The 19,332-nt window shown below is 35.8% G+C and overlaps 1 protein-coding gene across 2 annotated transcripts in view; it reads right to left on the bottom strand.

Annotated features, from left to right (window-relative positions):
• The window catches only part of LOC127976951 (neuroplastin-like), a 32,563-nt gene that overhangs the window by 6,518 nt on the left and 6,713 nt on the right, over window positions 1-19,332 (bottom strand). For both annotated transcript variants that reach the window (XM_052581543.1, XM_052581542.1), the window contains exons 2-6: window positions 16,391-16,738; window positions 11,681-11,858; window positions 9,275-9,369; window positions 3,816-3,952; window positions 3,009-3,282 (exon numbers count right to left, since the gene is read on the bottom strand). In XM_052581543.1, the coding sequence (XP_052437503.1) occupies window positions 3,009-3,282; window positions 3,816-3,952; window positions 9,275-9,369; window positions 11,681-11,858; window positions 16,391-16,738 (1,032 nt within the window). The remainder of the gene's footprint in view (window positions 1-3,008; window positions 3,283-3,815; window positions 3,953-9,274; window positions 9,370-11,680; window positions 11,859-16,390; window positions 16,739-19,332) is intronic.

Below are 19,332 nucleotides of genomic sequence, written 5' to 3'. Positions count from 1 at the left end.
GATTGCAAAGATTAATAAAAAAACTCACTTCGGACGTAAGTGAAGTTGGATCAGGAATGGTTCGCGCGAACATAAACACATTTAGGTAGATCGGGAGCGCATTCCCTTCACAAACAAAAGTAATCCACTGCATCTTCACCGCCTCAGATGTTGGGAGTAAATGACAACTTTTATGATCATTATTATATCCAATAACAGAACACCTCAATAGCTATGGAGCGCTATAGAGATTATTGGCACTGAAGAACCTTTAATATTCATGAAACCCTTTCATTGAACAAATGGTTCTTTATAGTAGAAAATAATAATAATAAAAAAAAAATAATAATAATAAAAAATATTTGCTGAAAATTTACTTTTTATCCAAGATTTAGATTAGTTTTTTTTTTTTTTCATTAGATTTGGAAAAATGTAGCGCTGCATCACTTGCTCACCAATTCCGAATGGGTGCCGTCAGAATGTTAGTCCAAACAGTTGATAAAAACAACACAATTATCCACAAGTAATTCACATCATTCCAGTCCATCAGTTAATGTTTGGAGAAGACAAAAGCTGTGTGTTTCTAAGAAACAAATCCATCATGAAAGCATTTTTAACTTAATCCATCACTTCTGGTTAAAATACCTGAGTCCATAATCCATATTAATGACTGAAAAAGTAGCTTCATCTAAAACTAGAGAGAAAAATGCACAGATCAAGCACCGTTTACAAACCAAAACAGCTGTATACAAATATATGGGTGGATTTTGAAGGAGTGGAGTGGTGTGGATTACTTCTGGATTATCTTGAAGTTTTTATCAGCTGTTTGGACTCTCATTCTGACGGCACCCATTCACTCCAGAGGATCCATTGCTGAGCAAGTGATGCAATGCTACATTTCTACAAATCTGACAAACAAACAAAAACAAACAATCTACATCTTGGAGAACATGAGGTTCAGGACATTTTCTACTCACTGAAAGGTTCTTTTGGGAACCAAAAATAGTTCTTCAATTGCATCGCTACAAAAAAAAAAAAAAAACTTTTTGGAAACTATATTTTTAAAAGTGCAAAGTGTGACAAATTAATTTAAAACAAAAAGAAACAGCCTTGCTTCCAAAACTCTTGTGATAACCGGATAATATTACCATCTCTGTTTCTCTTACTGAGACGAGAGACTCTTGTGCAGCTGATGACTGAATCAATTATTCATTAACTTTAAGAGCGCACAAATGTGAGGAGCTCCAGTGCTCTGATTTGTCTTTCTAGTGGATGATCTGGTCTCAGATTAAAACGTGGTCAAGCATAGAGGTCAGTATTTCCCAGTGGCTCTCCTCTGACTCAACACTCATGAATATTCACATGCACAACTACGCTAAGAGCCCCATCCGTAAATGACCCACTAACAACCTGCTTCAGAATATATTATTGATTGTGGCTTCAATGTTCAAAACAGCCTATATGGATTATTCTAGTTTCTTCTGTTTGTGTGGTACATCAGGGCTGCACAATTATCTGAATATATAAGAACTGCAGTTACTGCTAATGCAATTAAGTCACCAGTTGTTTTGATGACAGCAGTCAGTATTTATGTCTACTTCAAATGCATCCAGATTTTCTATTTGCAACATGTTTTTGGCAGCGATTGAACTCCATAATCAATCACAGACTGCTCTGTTGAGAACATGAATGAAATGGCCAATCAGAGTCGACAGGCCTATTTGTGTAAGTGTTTATTTAAATGGATGTTTTAATGTTTTAATTTCAGTTGTGACTGTCACGTGAAATAAATGCTGAGGCAACATCACTTGAAACATCAGGAGGAATTTAACAATTACTGTTTTGATTCTAATTCCATTATTGATTCTTTCGAGAAAGTAATATTTTAAACATTTCAGACATGCAACAGTCCTGAAACTTGGAAATTTGTTGCATTTTTTCATTTAGGGTTGCATTGTGAAGGTTTTTGATTAAATGCTTGAAATAAGGTCTATGTTTAACACAAAATTAGCATTTTATGCTATAAAATGCATGAGTAATATCATTTGTAAGCTTTTATGTTTCTTGAAAAAGGTGACAACTTATAAGATTCCAGATGGTCCTACAAAAGTTGTAGGGGACATTAAAATTCATCACTTTCCACTTGTCGATTCTAAATATAGATTAAAAGTAATGGTGTAGTTATTTTATAGCCTATGTTTAACTTTTTATTCACACTTCAGTTGCAAAGATTATCATGATCATAAATCATAAATTCATAAATTTTTATGCAATAATACAGAAGCCAAAGTAAAAATCCTATTGGCTTTTTGTTTCAAAAACAAGTAATTCCCGCTGCACTTTATTCCTTCTGCATCTCAAGTCTGTTCTGCATGTATATGGAAGATTTCATGCAGCTGCCTCTCACAAAATAAGTGCTTTATGCCACTATTATCAAGTAAAATCAACGATCATAATCGTATCATAATTATGCACCCCTACATTTCTAAAATAATTCACTTAATTTTCTGATCTACTGCCCAAACAATGGCACTTCAGGATGATATTAGATGTGTCCCTGGAGCACTAAAGCAGTCTGAAGTCTCTGGGGTGTATTTGTAGCAATAGTCAAAAATTATAAAATTATAGATTTTTCTTTTATGGCAAAAATCATTAGGATATTAAGTAAAGATCATGTTCCATGAAGATATTTGGTAAATTTCCTACTGTAAATATATCAAAAATTAATTTTTGATCAGTAATATGCATTGCTAAGAACTGCATTTGGATGACTTCAAAGGCAATTTTCTCAATATTTAGATTTTTTCGCACCTTCAGATTTGAAAATAGTTGTATCTCGACCGAATATTGTTCTATCCTAACAAACCATACATCAATGGAAAGCTTATTTATTTCGGTTCAGATGACATATATATCTCAATTACGGAAAATGTGCACTTAAGACTGGTTTTGTGCTCCAGGATCACATATATCACAAATCATACCACAAGACCTTTTGCAAATTTTCTTAAAAGCAGAGCGCTACTTACCATCTGGAACCTCGTCTGGCCTCTTGCGCTTCTCGTAAACCACAATGATGACCACGAGGATGATGATCTCGGCCAGGACGCCCAGGAAAGGCCACAGCGGGGCGAGGTGACTCCGCACCCGCAGGATGGTCATGGACTCTCTGGAGCCGATGATGTTGGAGGCATTGCAGACGTACTCGCCCGGGTCTGTGCGGATGTCCAGACTGATGATACTCAGCTCTGTGAAGTTGTCTTTGTTGATGATGAAGAAGCGGCCGGTGCTGTTATCAATGTCCTGTTACGAGAAAAAAAATCAACTTATCTTCTGTCTATGAAATTAATTTCAATGAGATTCCAATGAGGGAGAGTAAAGGATGGCACAATTTGTATTTTTGGGTAAACTACTCCGTTTACGGTTAATAATGTTAAAGGTTAATATTTTTATTTAGCATGGATGCAAAAATGTTACAAAAGATTTTCATTTTAAATAAATGCTGTTCCTTTGAACGTTCTATTCATCAAAGAATCCCCAAAAAATTAAAAATGTGTCGTACTTTACACAAAAATATGAAGCAGCACACGGTTTTCAACATTGATAATAATCAGAAATGTTTCTTGAGCAGTATATCAGCATATTACAATGATTTCTGAAGGATCATGTGATACTGAAGACTGGAGATGCTGAAAAGTTAGTGCTCCATCACCGGAATAAATAACATTTTATATCATATTCACAAAGAAAACACTTATTGTAAATTGTATTAAAATTTCACAATTTTACTGTATGTTTCATTAAATAATTATAGCCGAATATGGATATATACGTACAATGTAAGATCCCCGTCCAACTTTCTTGCGCCACAACCACATAGGATGTGGGTATCCCACTGATTTGCAGTACAGCGTTGCATTTTCACCTTCTTTTTTGTTCTCGCTTCGTTTGTGGCCGAGGATTTCCGGAGCAGCTGGGCAGAGATAGAAGAGTTTACCTGTAATGATGCTTTTTACACTCCGTGTCTTTCATAAAATTTCCTGCCATGAATATATTATCAGGGCAATGTGTAGTGTTCGGTGTCTTGGTTTAGGACACAATGTTGTTGAATCTCTCCTTATGCTACCTGAACCAGCAGAAGTTCATAATCGAACCGTGCATTGAGACATAAAGTCGGTGGAATCAAAACTGAATGCCTTTAATAATACTTTCAAACCTTCCTTTTGAAACAGGAAGTTGGGACATGACGAATCAAAGGGTCGTTTAAATAACAAATTAATATCATAACACTAGTCAACTCATGTCAGGGTCAAGGGGCGGGACATTCACATTCAAGACGGCATCTGATTGGACAATGATTTGCATTCGCTTGAGAGTCATCAGTGTTTTTGGTCTTTTTCTGGAAAACAAGATTTTGCATTGTTCTCAATTTAAGAATGTTTAGATTTTTGAAAAACAACCAAAATAACTGAAAATTCTAAATTGCATAAAAATAAAAGTCTTCTTTTCATAACTATTAAAAAGAATTGAGATAAAATATGGGGTCAGGAAAAAATATATAGTGAAAAGGGGAAACAAGTTTATTTTCTGACTCCTCTGGCTGATTTATAATTTTTTTCTTATTGTTTTAAACAGTTTTCCTGTTTAATTTTACATCTCAGATAAATGTATCTTGATTTGAGAGTGTTTAGACATTTGCACGGGAAAACATGACACAAGTACTGAGCAGGAACAGAAGCCCAAAAAACTCATATTTTGATTTCACAGCGTTCTGGATGTGAAATAAAGTACATTTGAGCCGTTCTTGCATAACAGTGTATCCCAACACCACAAATGATTGACATAACGAGATAGCGCAGACTTAATTAAAAGCAGCCCCCCCGCAGGCGCAGTAATTCAGGCTTCCCCTCTGTGATGTGCTGAGTCACCATCATTCCCCTTCACTGGATAATACACAGCTCAATGTCACAAACCCCGCGGCCTAATATTCCCCGGAATTAAGAAATACTGCATATCGTAAATACACCCCTCCGCCTCGCTCGTTTTCACACGCTGCACCTTCTGCAGCCGTCGCTAATCTCCGAAATTGCCGTAATTCCCTCCGTGCAATTAAGCAGGATGAAACGAATCTCGGAGCGTGAGCGTGTAGGATGGAGAAGGCGTGGATTGGAACTTGGCTGACATCATCAGCTCTAATTATGGTGTGCACGTGCCTCCTGAGGATAGCGTGTGTGTGTGTGTGTGTGTGTGTCACGGGCAGAAACGCAATGGGGAGCTTAGCTCGTCATTATCCTCACTCACAGTGTCTCTGAGACACAATAAATCATCCTCCTTCCAATCACAACATCTTTTATTATACTGTAATGCATGTGTATGTATAACTGTATATAATGTACAACTGAATAATTTCCATATATACAAATTATGCAAACATGAAATATAGCAAATTTTTGATAATTAGTTTTCTTGTGGTGAAACATGATCCGAAATGAGACATTACATTACATTTGGAGAAGCGACAGCGAGCTCAGCATTATCTCCTCTCTCACAGCCGTTTGTGAATCGCCTGGCACGCTTTCAAATCCTGATCGCTAGCGGAAATGTGTGATCAATGCCGGGTAGAGATCGGTAACGGTGTCGGAATACCGATAGCTCCTCTACGCTGCTATTTGTAGGGCTTCTCGTTTGCCATGAAAGGAAGGAGCTTGTGTAACCCAAACCCAATGCAATTTGCGACAGATGGACTATATACAGCACAATCGAGACAGGAATTCATGCAGGGCCGATGTATGGAGTAAAACTGACTCATGCGCACGACAGATGGCGCACCGACATCCTTCACTGATAATGCCTTACTAAATATAAACATACGTGAAGGTACAGGCCGGGGGTTTACTGCACCTGACGTGATTTCATTTGATTATGGAGTGATCTGTGATTACTGTGCACAAACATCACAGTATATCGCTGCTTAAAAGGACCTGGGAGTGCAGAGCTTGAAACATGCACAGGGCAGATTATGATAGTGGAGAGAAAACTCCTGCCATTAGAAACACTGGGAGTGAATCCAGAGCCTTAATCCCAACCCAACCCTTCACGCAAACCTCCATCTGTTGCCTCAGAGTGAAAAAACAGAGAGAGAGAGAGACAGAGAGAGACAGAGAGAGAGAGAGAGAGAGAGACAGAGAGGGGTGAACAGACAGACTGCATGATGGGCCACATTCAACCTGAACGGCTCTCAAAGGACGACAGAACCTCATATTCATCTGATATCCAAGACGGGATATTTTTGTCTCATGTCACTGGGCCTCAGGACTCTTTTTTTTTAGCATTCGGGTGAATCTCAGATCATGTGCAGGTCATATTTCAGCACAAAATCAAAGAAACCAAAAACATATTTTGCTTTAAGAAAATGAACCCTACTTTTTTAGGATCATTACTTTTCTTTCATGACTATTAGACACATTTAAATTTGAATCTGAATAGTTTCTTTGTGTAAATTCTATATTAAAATTGTATTTGTAAAAAATCTTAATGCAGGAAATCTCTAATTAGTGTCAAAGAAAAAAAATCACAAACGGAACTTCATATTATATATAATAAATCCTAATCATAATATAGATAATAATAATAATAAATCTATAAATTATATATATATAAAAAGAGAAATATATATAAGACATAAAGATAGATATATTATTAGTATATTATATTGATATTTGATTGTAAAAAAAAACTGTATTTCAGTAATATTTTTTTTAACTGAAAATGAATGCATTACTGTTAATGAGAATCACATTTGAGACACTGGAAAAACAAATACATTTCTTAAAAGTCCTAATAATAGGTGCAATTCTCTTAAAAAAAAAAAAAAAAAAAAACACCCGGATACGTCAAAATATATTTTCTAAAAATGTAATTGCTAATATAAATATGTTCACTGTAAATACTGTTAATTCAGGAATATCTCATTCATATTAGTGTCATAAAGAAAAAAAAACATAATTTAAATTGTATAAAAATTGTATGTAACTATAGTATTTGATGTACTTATGATTAAAAAATTACTCTATTAAAGTAAATAAAATTAAATGAGAATACAAATCATTTTAATAGTCCTAAAACATTTGTCATTTAATTTTTATAAAATAAACAAATATAAATGAATAAACATTTAATTGTTTATTTAAATAAATTAATTAATAATAAAAAATTATAAAACAAATAATAATTTAAAAAAGTCTTTTGTTAATTGTGACCTGGTCATGTTTTCATTTGCTCCTTTTTCTGTCTTTGAGAAATACTAAAAGACATTAAAAAAGTATTCAACCACAATATTATACAGCACTGAAACTTTTGCATTGATTCCTGAATTATGAATGAACTTATAAAGCATATTGTGGCTCCAGTTGTGCATGTACAGAGACAGAAACAGGACATGAACCGTACATCAGGATGGAGGCTGTGCTTCCTCATCGTGTGTTTCTAGCAGCAGAACGGAGCTTGTGGCACATGGAGCTGAATGCTGTCATCTCACAGACTCGGGGCAGAGAAGCCCGGCCAAAGCGGACAGCGACATCAGCGCGTTACGTAACCAGGCATCGCTTAAAGAAAGCCTTGACAAAACGGTCCGGGCATGCTCAGTGCTTCTGACGGCCGTGTCAAAACAAATTGGCTTAACTGTGAGGAACACGCAGGCAAGCTCAGACTGTGTCGGGTCTCAGGGGTCTGTGAGATCACCATCCACTTTATATACATGCAAACATTATTTGTGTCATCTGTAGCTCCCACTGTCCAGAAAACAAGCTAATAACCTTAAAATGAGTCAAGGACATGCCTCGATCATATTTGACCACAAAATATAAATAAAAACATTATTTTTAATATGCAAAAATTACAACAATAACTACGAAACAATATTATATTTATTTGTCATGTGCTAATTTATGCTGATTTCAATGAAAAATAAAAATATGTACGAATTATTCTATTAAAATATTAAAGTCATGGTATTAGAGTGTTATTTGTTTCAGTAAAATAAAGTAATATAAATAAATAAAGTTGTATGCAAAAAATAAAAATAAAATGGTATGTCTATTTGACAAAAACTAGCTTATGCCTAACTAAACTTAAATTAATCCAAAATAAAACTTTGATTAAAAAAAATATTTTTACTGTAAGAAATAACTAATTAAATAAATCTATTTTGTAATAGCATTTATTCAAATGTATGCTTATTTAAATAAAATTAAAATAGTATAAATAAAAACAGTATTACAGTTTTTACTTACTTAATAAATAAAAAAATCGATTTCTGCAATATTAAAAAAAGAATGGTATATTGATTTGTCAGGTATTAATAAAAAAAAGAAAATAAAGTTGTGTTAGATTAGATTAGATAAATAAACAAATATGTTAATAAACAAATGTATAATTAATAAATCAACTGCAAATAAATTGTTATATGATATATTTGTCATTGACTAATTTATGTTTATTTTCTTTAAAATAAAATTACAAATGTTTATTTATATAAGTAACAAAATTATAGTATTACTGTTTTTAATATAAGAAATTATTTTATTACAGTAATTAGAATCTAATGAGAAACACACACACACGCACACACACACACACACACACACACACACACACACACACACACACACACACACTCACACACCCACACACACCCACACACGCCCACACACACCCACACACACACTCACACACCCACATACCCACACACCCACACACGCTCACACCACCCCCCCCCCACACACACACCCACACACACACCCACATACACCCACACACACACACTCACACACCCACACACCCCCACATGTCCACACACGCCCACACACACCCCCACCCCCCCATACACACACACTCACACAAAAATGTTGAAGATTGTCATTCGTCTCATTTTCTCCATTCAGTGTCTGATATATCCAGACACAGCACGTTTGAGTCGTTATGAAGTCGAGGCCGGATGACTGGCCTGATTATGAGTGACAGCAGCTATCCGGGTGTCACTACGCCACCCACCGCGCAGACAAACACTAACGAGACACAATCGCCGTCTTCATCCACAGTGAGACTTCAGGACGTGACTGTCTGGATTCACTCCAGCAAACTGCGGCTCTCCACTGAGTTTATTTTAAGGTGAAGAAAGGCTAATTACACTCCAAACAATAGCTAATTATAACACGGGTTAGGTGTCTACTGGATGGCAACAGCGTTTGGATGGTGTTAACAGTATGTTAATGAGTTTTGTAAAAGGATTTCCTACCTTTGACCTCAATGGAAGCGTTAGCATTGGGAGCAGACTTAAAGGTGTAGACACACATGTATTCACCCGAATCGTCTGTCCTCGGTTTACTTAACCTACAAAACAAGAAACACAAATCACTGCCAGCTCAAAACTAGAACATCTTCCCAAAACTGTTTCCCACTTCTTAAAGGAACAGCCTACCAAAAACTGAAAAGGCCATGTTTATTCCCCCTCATGTCACTGCAAACCTGTATGCTGATTTATGTATTCAGCGAAGCAATCCAAATCTGAAGAAACCATTTTCTCCCATACAAGCTTATATTGCTCGCACAATATTTCAAGTCTCCTGAAGCCGTACAGCTTTATTGTGTGGGGAATGTCATCTGGGAGATGCCTTTAACACTGCATTCAAGCTTTAGATCAATGCATGCATTCCCTGGGAATCAAAGCATCATGCTTTACAGTAAATGCAGTTTTCTGACTTAGTTCCAGGGGGCGCTGTAGAGCCCCCGTGCCACCCCCGGGTCCCAGCCTCTGCGGCGTCCCAATGGCCGCAGATTTCAACCCGTGTACCAATTTTCAAGATTTTTTGAGCGTGCTAAGGTTCCCAAACAATAATAATACATGCATAATAATAATAGTAATCCATAGGGGACCTGCGGCTTAGTGGCTTGGGCCTTAAATAAAGTTTGGAATAACATGAAAGCATTTTTGTGTGAGCCTTTGCTTTAAGAGTTGATATTAATCACTGGAAAAACACTACATTATTAATCATCAAAAAGAGAAAAAGCTATTATGACAACATTTCCAGCAAGCAATTTTCAGCTGGCGGGCTGTGTGGAGATGTGCTTTGGAAACTTGATTACGCTAGAGCTGTCTGCTCTGAGTGCAAGCGTCTCTGAGGAGCCTGTGACATGCAGTCTGACAGCAGATCGCCCTGCGACACATCACTCTTTCTGAAAGCTCTGATCAGACGTCTTCCTAAAGAGAGTTTGTGCTTGAACATCCCGATTGTCCTCAGAGATTCCTGCGATTGTTACACTAAGACCCTCAGAATCGCAGAAGAGCGTCATATTACAGACTTCTTAAACAGGTATCTGAAATATAGTTTAAACAAAGCTTCTTCTGAAATTGCATTTCACCCCCGAAGTCAAAGAAATAAATAACAGACAATGGGTTTCATTCATGAAACATTCGTAAATATACGAGTAAATATCTGAGTGATTTGCGCGTAAAGAGAACTTCCCGAAAACTCTTCTCCTGATTCACAAAAACTTTGTAAACGTCAGATGTGATAGTGAAATGTGTGTGTGTGTTAATGAATTCCAATCAGTCGTAAATGGGACGCGCGTTCACGCTCACTCTCAATTACCATAAATCCCGCCTATTAAATCTGACTGACAACTATATATGAGCATCATATTATGACACCAAACGAAGGATTTCAACATGTCTTCTCAAAAGCGACTGAAAAAGAAACATTTCTCAGCTGCAGAAATTGAAGTTTTATTATCAGAAGTTCATTCAAAACGCCACATTTTATTTTCAAGCGTACTAGTGGCGTATCAGGTCCTAAAAAAGGAAGTTTGGCAGCATATTACAGATCCTATTACTGGCTCTCATAATAAAAGTTAAAAGAAAAACCGTATGTAATTAATATATATAATATTTTTTTCAAAATGCTGTGTAAATATGTACCCGATTAAGGTGAATTAAAATGCAGCCGTATTAATGAGCAAAACGTTCAGATGTTAAACGCACTATTTACGCGTGGCTGGGAGCAGGTGTAGATTTCTTTCGTACCAACTAACATTTGGAAAATACGAACGTTTTAATGAATCCGAAAATTTACGCCAAAACCACTTTACACGCGATTTACACAAAAATTAGTTCTGCTCGTGTTTCATGAATGAGACCCATTGAGACATTAATTAAACATATAAATTATGTTTTGATAAATTTTAATTAAGTCTGGTATAAGAAACAGATATTTTTTGCGTTTGATATGTAAAAATTTTCGTGCAAAAAAAAAAAAAGTGAATAATGCTATATATATTATATATAGCATTTTATTATTATTGTTGTTGTTTTTTTTTGGAGAGACGATCAAGAAAAATGGAAAAAACACAATTATGTTACAAAACATTTTTTTAATTAATAATGCATTAAAAATGTAACTTTTTTGCAAAGTGACAATATAATTTCTCTTGCTCTCTATTTGATTTTGGGGTGAAATATGACAGATTTTCATGAGATCCATCCACCTGTCAGCCAGACTAACAGGCCTTGAATGCAGAATACATATATTAAACAGTTATTTGCAGAGCTGAGCTATTGGGCTTTCCTCATCTATCAACATGGTTTTTGTTTCATTTCTATAATGTGAGGGATAAACCCAAATCCAAAAACTTGTTTCAATCTCACTTGAACTCTGTGTGTTTGTGCTCCGTCCTTGTGTTGGAAATCTCCTGTCCGTTCTTCATCCAGAAGGTCTCCCGGTGGGTGCTGTGTGAGTTAGTGAGGTTACACTGAAGGGTGATGGGTAACTCCTGACCACTTTTAGGCTGCAAAATCTCCTGATCGGAAGCATTGATCCGTGGCTCTAAAAACGAAGACAAAGTCCTGGACAATTAGTGAATAAAACATTATGAGCTTAGTGGACATTCATGTTTCCTTTAGTGAATGCGTTCCTGTGTGGGGAACGGAGACAACATATTACAAATATATTTGATTTAGTTTTGGCTATAGGAAGTTTAACGTGTCCATTGATAGATTATCTTGATGCTTAAAAAGGAAATTCACCCAAAGATAAATACAGTCATCATTTATTCACCTTCATGTCATTTCAAAGCTTTCTTTCTTTTATGATAGATAAAAATTGATAGCCTGAATGCACTGTAAGTCGCTTTGGATAAAAGTATCTGCTAAATGCATAAATGTATTTAATTTATTCTTTCTTCTGTGAAACAAAAAAGAAGTTTGCAGCGAGCTGCTTTTTTTTTACACAATGCAGTTGAAGAGGAAGCAGTGACCACTCCAAAACATGAAAGTCCACAAAAATCATGTATTTGGAGCCATTGCATGTGAGAACAGCCATAAACTAAATCAATTTGTTTTCCACAGAAGTCATTCAGTTTTGAAAAGACACATAAATGATGATTTTTCATCTTTGGATGAACTATCCCTTTAAGAGCATATACTGTACACCTCCTTACTTGCCTGACATGGGACAAAAATGACCTGCAATTTCTTCTATTTTGACACATTTCATAAATTAGACACTGAATTTGCACCTGCACACAATCAAAAATAAAAACTGAACGTGTAGTTTTGTTCGGACCACAATATGAGCCTCATCAATTGTACACGAGGACGCTCTTACAGCAAAACCATCCATCATCCACGGTTTCCATTAAATCCAGTTCAACTTGGATCATTTCACGTGCAAACTGCTAAGTTTCTAATAACAGTTCTGTTTCTGCTCGGTTTATTCTCTTTTAACATTTTATGGCATATATCAGCGTCAAATTTTTTTAAATCCAGTAGTATTGATTACTGTTTCGACCATTTATTGTCTAAAGCATGGACAAAAAATAAAATAAATAAAAGTTCAAGATATTTACAATACATCCTTATTTATTAAAATATTACGCCAAACGAATGATTCATTTAGCTATCGATAAAACACTAAAAATATACATATTTTATTTTATTTATTGATGTATTTGAATTACATCATGCCATTTGAATCACACAGTTTTAACATTAACATCATTAAATTAAAATAAATTTAATTTAAGGTATATTTATCAGATATACAGGTTTCTCCATTCAAAAAATGATGGCGTAGTTTAATATGAACTATTTGCATCAATTTGATTTTATTTAAATAATTACACAATCAAATAGCAACAGCGAAAATCAATTTAAAAAGACTTTACAAATATGAGAAAATTTGACTGTGGAGCAACTTATATTCAATTAATAAAATTTTTTTGAATCAAATTGAATTTATTGATAAACATATAAACCTTGTTTAAAACTGTTTATCAGTAATACAGAAATCTGACTAGTTTATGTTTAAACTGTATAACCCAAATGAATGGGAATTTTATATGCAATTCGAATTCTTACATTTATGTTTAAATATAAATATTTTCTAAATTTAACACATTTGATCATATTAACCGTTTAAATACTCAAATATATTCCATAGATTTTCCCTCAAAATTAGGATGGGAGTAGATAGTTCCTGGGACTACTACAGACTCGTTTTATCCTCATTTAATAAGCTTTTAATTTAAACGTACAGACTTTAATTAGTGAAGCATCCGAGTGTGTGAATCTCTATCGTAGCAACTGCAGCACCCAGTTGGAAAAAGCAGGGCGAGGCATAATCACCCTGTGATTGGCTTGTACAGTAAACCTCCAGATATTATTCCCGCTCCGCTGGGAGGGGCTCGGGATCATCCTCTAATTAGCATTCCTTACACCTCCTGCAGTTTGGTTTAGCCGAGGGGAACGCTAATGCTAGTTCTCTCTCTCTCTCTCTCTCTCTCTCTGGCATCAGATTGCTTACTCTCACCTACACACTATCTGTCAGGACTATCTAGCAGGTCACCTGCTAAGAGGAGAGAGTTTAATGGTCAATGAATCGGTCCTGCTCACAATCATCAGTCACCGTTGAGGAGATTTGGGGTAGTTTGGGGTAAAAATACAAATATTAGTGATGCACCGATACTAAATTTCTTTGCCAATACCAAGAGCCGATTAATCAGAATGACATCTGCAGATATCAATATCTCTTTCTTAAAGGAACAGTCCACCAAAAAATTCTGACATCAAGTCAAATTATTACATCCAAATGCTATTTATTATGAGATATATCTAGTGTTGGATGTACTGCATTACTAAGTAATTAAATACAGTAATTATTTACTTTTATCTTAAAAAAGTAAAGTAAGGGATTACTCTTAATTCTTCTGTAACTGACCAGTTATGTCATAAAAAAATAAAAATCATATCTAATGTTAAAATGTATGTTTTTAATGCAACCTTCTCCTTTTAAATACTTTGGTCAGCTCAAGAATAATTTATGCAATCATATTTTTTATTAGAAAAAAAAAAAAAGCAGTTTCATATCCTTGTATTGTTCAACTGGTTGGCATGGGATTTAAAAAGTAATTAGTAATAAGTAATGCAACACTTTTTGGAGAGAGTATTCTAATTACACTGTTGAAGATCTAATTAGTAGAGAGTAATTAGCCAACGCTGGATGTAATAACCACACTCAAAAACTGAAAACTCACAATTTCATGAAAAGATTTATTCAAACATTAACAGTAAATAATCTCCTCTCTGTTGTTTTTGTAGCTCATTAACCAACTCTGATCTTTCCTCAGGTGAAAGCATTAAGTGGCATATCGCTCATAAGCAATTTTATAGATATCTTTCCATGCCTGAAACTCCGACTGATTCATTTCAGTAAGATGGACTGTACCTTTAAACACCTTCTGATGCTCATGTGTGTTCATCTCATGCTATAACTAGTAATAAAGTAGATTCATCGGCTGTTTTTAAACAGATAATTGCTGATACATCAGTGCATCCCTAATAAATATTGAAATGACCCCTTTTCCTTGTGTCTTCTTCCTGGTCCCATCCTCCCTTACCCAAGGACAAAATGCACAGATAAAACACGGCATGACTTCAAAGCGCCGTTAGGCTTTACGCTCTGCACAGGGCACACAGTGTCAAGCTTTGAAGTACACCCACGCAACTCAAAACTAAAAAACAAACAGGCAAAATATTCCCAAGTAAATCATGTCCGTATGAAATGAAAATAAAGAAACCAAGCAACACAGGGAACACAGAAACAGCCAGGATGGACGGCATGTGTGGTGAGGGAGGAAGGAGTGAGGAGGAGAGGCAGACAGGGAACAGGGATCAGTCTGGGTTTGTGCTCATCCACAACAAGAGGCTCAAAGGCATTAGGAGAGGAAATTCAGGAAGTCAGTGGGACCCCCCCAAAGTCTGCCTGAAGGAAACATTTGGACACACCAAGGTCAAGCCATGAGAAAAATACAAGAGGAATTAATACAATGCTGTCCCTATATATACACTAAGGGGTTTGTTTTGTTTGTAGTAGGGCTGGAATGCATGAAGAAGAATGTTTTTTCTTTATTTTTTACAGCAAAAAACATTATTTCGTTATTTTTGCTGCAAATTCCCTCTGCATATGCTTTATGTTATGCATAAGCATGCAGTAATATCTATTTTAGTATAATCCGGTGATTTAAATACTCTACTTATGAAAGGTGCTTCATCTCGTTTGATTATTTACTGTTTTTATACGAATGCAAGTCATATTATCAGACTATAATTCATAGCAAACAAATATGTACATTTCGTAAAACAGAAATGAGCAGATGTGCAATGTTTGAAATCATAAAACAGTTGAAATACACCAGGGTTGTGCAGAATTTAGAATTCACTGATTGCGATGATAATTCAGTGTGAATTTGAATTGAGCTGACCCCAGCATTCCGGAATTTCAATTGGAATGGAAATAGGATTTTACAAAATTACAGCTTAGAGAAATTCAATGTAAGTGATGCATTCTGGGAAATTAACTTTCAAATCTCAAGACAGACTTTTTTTTTTTACCTTGTGTGACCTTTACCTTTTTTATTGTTTCAGATATTAATGCAAAAAGCATAAATTAACCCCCCCCCCCCCTCCAAAAAAAGAAGTACTTTCTTACATAAATCTATTAATGCAAGATACAAAAAAAGCCAATTTCATGTCAGTGTCGATGTCCATGAAAACAGACAAAATATGAATATATAATATTTTTATGACCCTTGTGCAGTCTAACGTTTTTTTTCTGAAATTCCGAAACTAAATTTGATTTTAAATGCATTCTCAGTTCATTTCAGAATGATGCACACATGATGCACATCAGCCGAATTCAGTGTCATTATAGCTGCATGCAGAATGACATGTCAAATACTAAATCACTCCCATTAAAATCAAATCGGACCACAGATATAAATGCAATATCAACACCACGCCGCCCAGCCCTAGTGCATGTCTTTGTGCAGTGGGAGCTACTACAGTACATAGAGCACTCACTCTGCAGCACAGATATGGTGGCTTGCGTTCGGATCCAGGTGATGGCCGGGTTTTGGCGAAGGTCATTGCGGCGCGGGTCGTTGCTGGCCCTGCACTCGTAGATCCCGGCGTCCTCCAGCGTGAGGCGGGAGATGGCCAGCACGCTCACACCGTTGGCACCGTACGCCGTGTTGATGGACACCCGACGCTTGCGGGCGCCGTCCCAAAGCTGCTTGAAGGAGTCCGCCCTGTTGATATCGGCGTACCACCACTGGATCTCCGGCACGGGGTTACCAACCACATCACAGTACAGCTCAAAGGCGTCTCCGGTGAGCTTTATCTCTGACATCGGCGACTTCACAAACCCAGCTGGAGGGGAAGAAGTCTGAGATCAGATCAGTTGGAAAACACAAAAAGAAGAATGATTCAAATGCAAATCAAGAAGAAACGAGCCAGAAATGAGTGGAAAAGAGTAGAAGACAGAATAAAAGAGTATCAGTGAGAAACAGGTTAATGCACCCCTGGACGATCTTCACCTATTGCAAACTAAAATAAACATTTGTCATAATTTACTCATTCTTAAGCCCATACAGGTCTGAGTAAATGATGGCAGAACGTTCATTTTTGAGTGAACCTTCCCTTAGTTTAAACACATTCACATATGTTTCCATAAAGGCTTCTTTTCTATTTCTACACATACATTGAGTTCTCACTAATATCTTGGATCAATCCTGCACAGAGAAAAACATTTGCAAGTAAAGCAGTAAATAAACCCTGGAAGGATGCTGCATTATGCTTCACATTGGCAGGATAATTTAGTGATGCTCAAGGAAACAGCGAATCTCCCTTTAGCATGTCTTCAGTGCCATTTTTCACTGTCTCTTTGTTTGGTAGAAAATATAGCATGGATAAATGGTTCGAATAAATGCTTTCACTTAAAGGTCATTGTTCGTGTTTTGCCTGATAAAATCGTTTTCTGGCAGCACTGCATGTAAATAATAATAACAGCATTATTATTATTATTATTATTACTATTATTATTATAATCTTAAGCACCATTTCTGTCTAATATGGTTTCCATAAAAAAAAAAAAAATCTGCCAGCATTGCAAAATAATAATAATAATATTAATAAACCATTTAAAATAATTCAAAACAATAATTTACCCAATAAGCTAAACTGAAAATAAATCATTAAGAATAAAGATATCGTTTTCACTTACATTTTTAATAATAATAACAATATCTTTCCCAACCAGTATTTTTGTCTTCAACAATACAGTATGTTTTCCTTAAAAAAAAAAAGCTAAAATCTGTTGAAAACAATAATTTACATCGAGAAGCAAAATTTAAAAAAGAAGGCAGATTGGATAAATATATATAGACTTTCAAGGTAATTTTGTAAGGTACAAGCATTAATAATTGATCTTAAGCACCATTTTTTTCTTTACCAATATTTAAAATCCATAAAAATAAGAGTTTACTTGAGAAACAAAAGTGTGTAAAACAATAACTGCTGGCTTCCTTGCTTTTAGAATATATATCTTGAATGAAGTTTCTACCTAAACTGGACTTTTATTTTATTTTTTCTTACCTCACTGATAAATTGAATAAAAACGATAAAACAAGAAAAAACATTTTGCCACAGAGGTAAGAAAAATAAACTTAATTCAAGATATATTCTCTTAAAGCAAGTCTTATTTCTTAGAAATGTTTTTTTTACCAGAAGACAAGACAAAAACACAGCCTGAGAAAAGGTAAAGGTATTAAGAAAAGATGTTGCATCCCCATTTATCGCAGGAAACTGATAGGAAAGGATGAAGTTATCATCGTAACGGATTACCGTGCTTGTAAATGAAATGATTCATGAAGGTTACAGCATTCCGGCTCTCACGGCGAGAGACTGAGCCCACGGAAAGGTGAATTTCACGGGCGCGGGGAAAGGAAATATGCGTGCATCTCACATCAGATCTACTTGTGACTCGATTCCTGGCGACCCCTGATGGTTTTACATCATTGCTGTTTATCGTAGCACTATCAGCTTGTCACATGCATCCGTGAGATGTCAAGAGCTGACTAATGCACAGGTGGCCTCAGCCACAAAACATGTAACCTTAGTCACACACAGTCTGGAGGAGATTCACTTGCATCTCTACACACTCAATCTGAAAAATGCATCAAAACAAGCAAATGTGAGGATGCATGTCTCGGATTGTTTTGTGCACTCAAATTAATCTGGGGTCTTTTTCTCGGGAGAAGCATCAGAGAAGCAGAAGACTTCACAATCAACGTCAGATCTCGTTTTTTAATGGTTCTTTCTTCTGGGTGCAAGCATGAAATATCACATTGACACGATGACGGTGCTTATGGTTTCTAAACTGCAGTTCAGTTTAACCTTGGTGCGTGATGAATGCCGCCCGTGACGCCAGGCTAGGCTTGCCTCCAAGTGCTCAAGATGGGGACTCAATCATCCCAGAGCGGCGTGAGCTCACGATGTGTCTCATTTTCAGATCTACAGTAGAGTCGCATTCGTACCGAGCTGGAACTCGCAGCCAAATATCAATAAAAAGTGTCAAAATGTGTTAGTGCTGGGAGATTTATCTGATATCTGTGATATAATATAATAAAACGCTAGCAGAAACTGATGCTTTCATTCAGCGAGGATGCATTAAATTGATCAAAAGTGACAGATGGGGCATTTATAATGTTACAGGAGATGTAAAAGCTGTTCTTTTGAACTTTCTATTCATCAAAGAATGCAGAGAAATAAAATGTATCAAGGTTTCCACAAAAATATCAATCAGCTGTTTTCAACATTGATAATGTTTCTTGAGAGGCAAATAAGCATTTTAGTATGATTAGTATGAAAATTCACAGTAATAAATTACATTTTACAATATATTCACATAGAAAAAGTTTTTTTTTTTACATTTTAATGAAGAATAATTGTACAATATACATATA

The sequence above is a fragment of the Carassius gibelio genome, chromosome B18 (genome assembly GCF_023724105.1).
Source record: "Carassius gibelio isolate Cgi1373 ecotype wild population from Czech Republic chromosome B18, carGib1.2-hapl.c, whole genome shotgun sequence".
Lineage (NCBI taxonomy): Eukaryota > Metazoa > Chordata > Actinopteri > Cypriniformes > Cyprinidae > Carassius > Carassius gibelio.
Note: the sequence above shows the minus strand (reverse complement) of the source record. Positions and strands in the feature narration are given on the sequence as shown.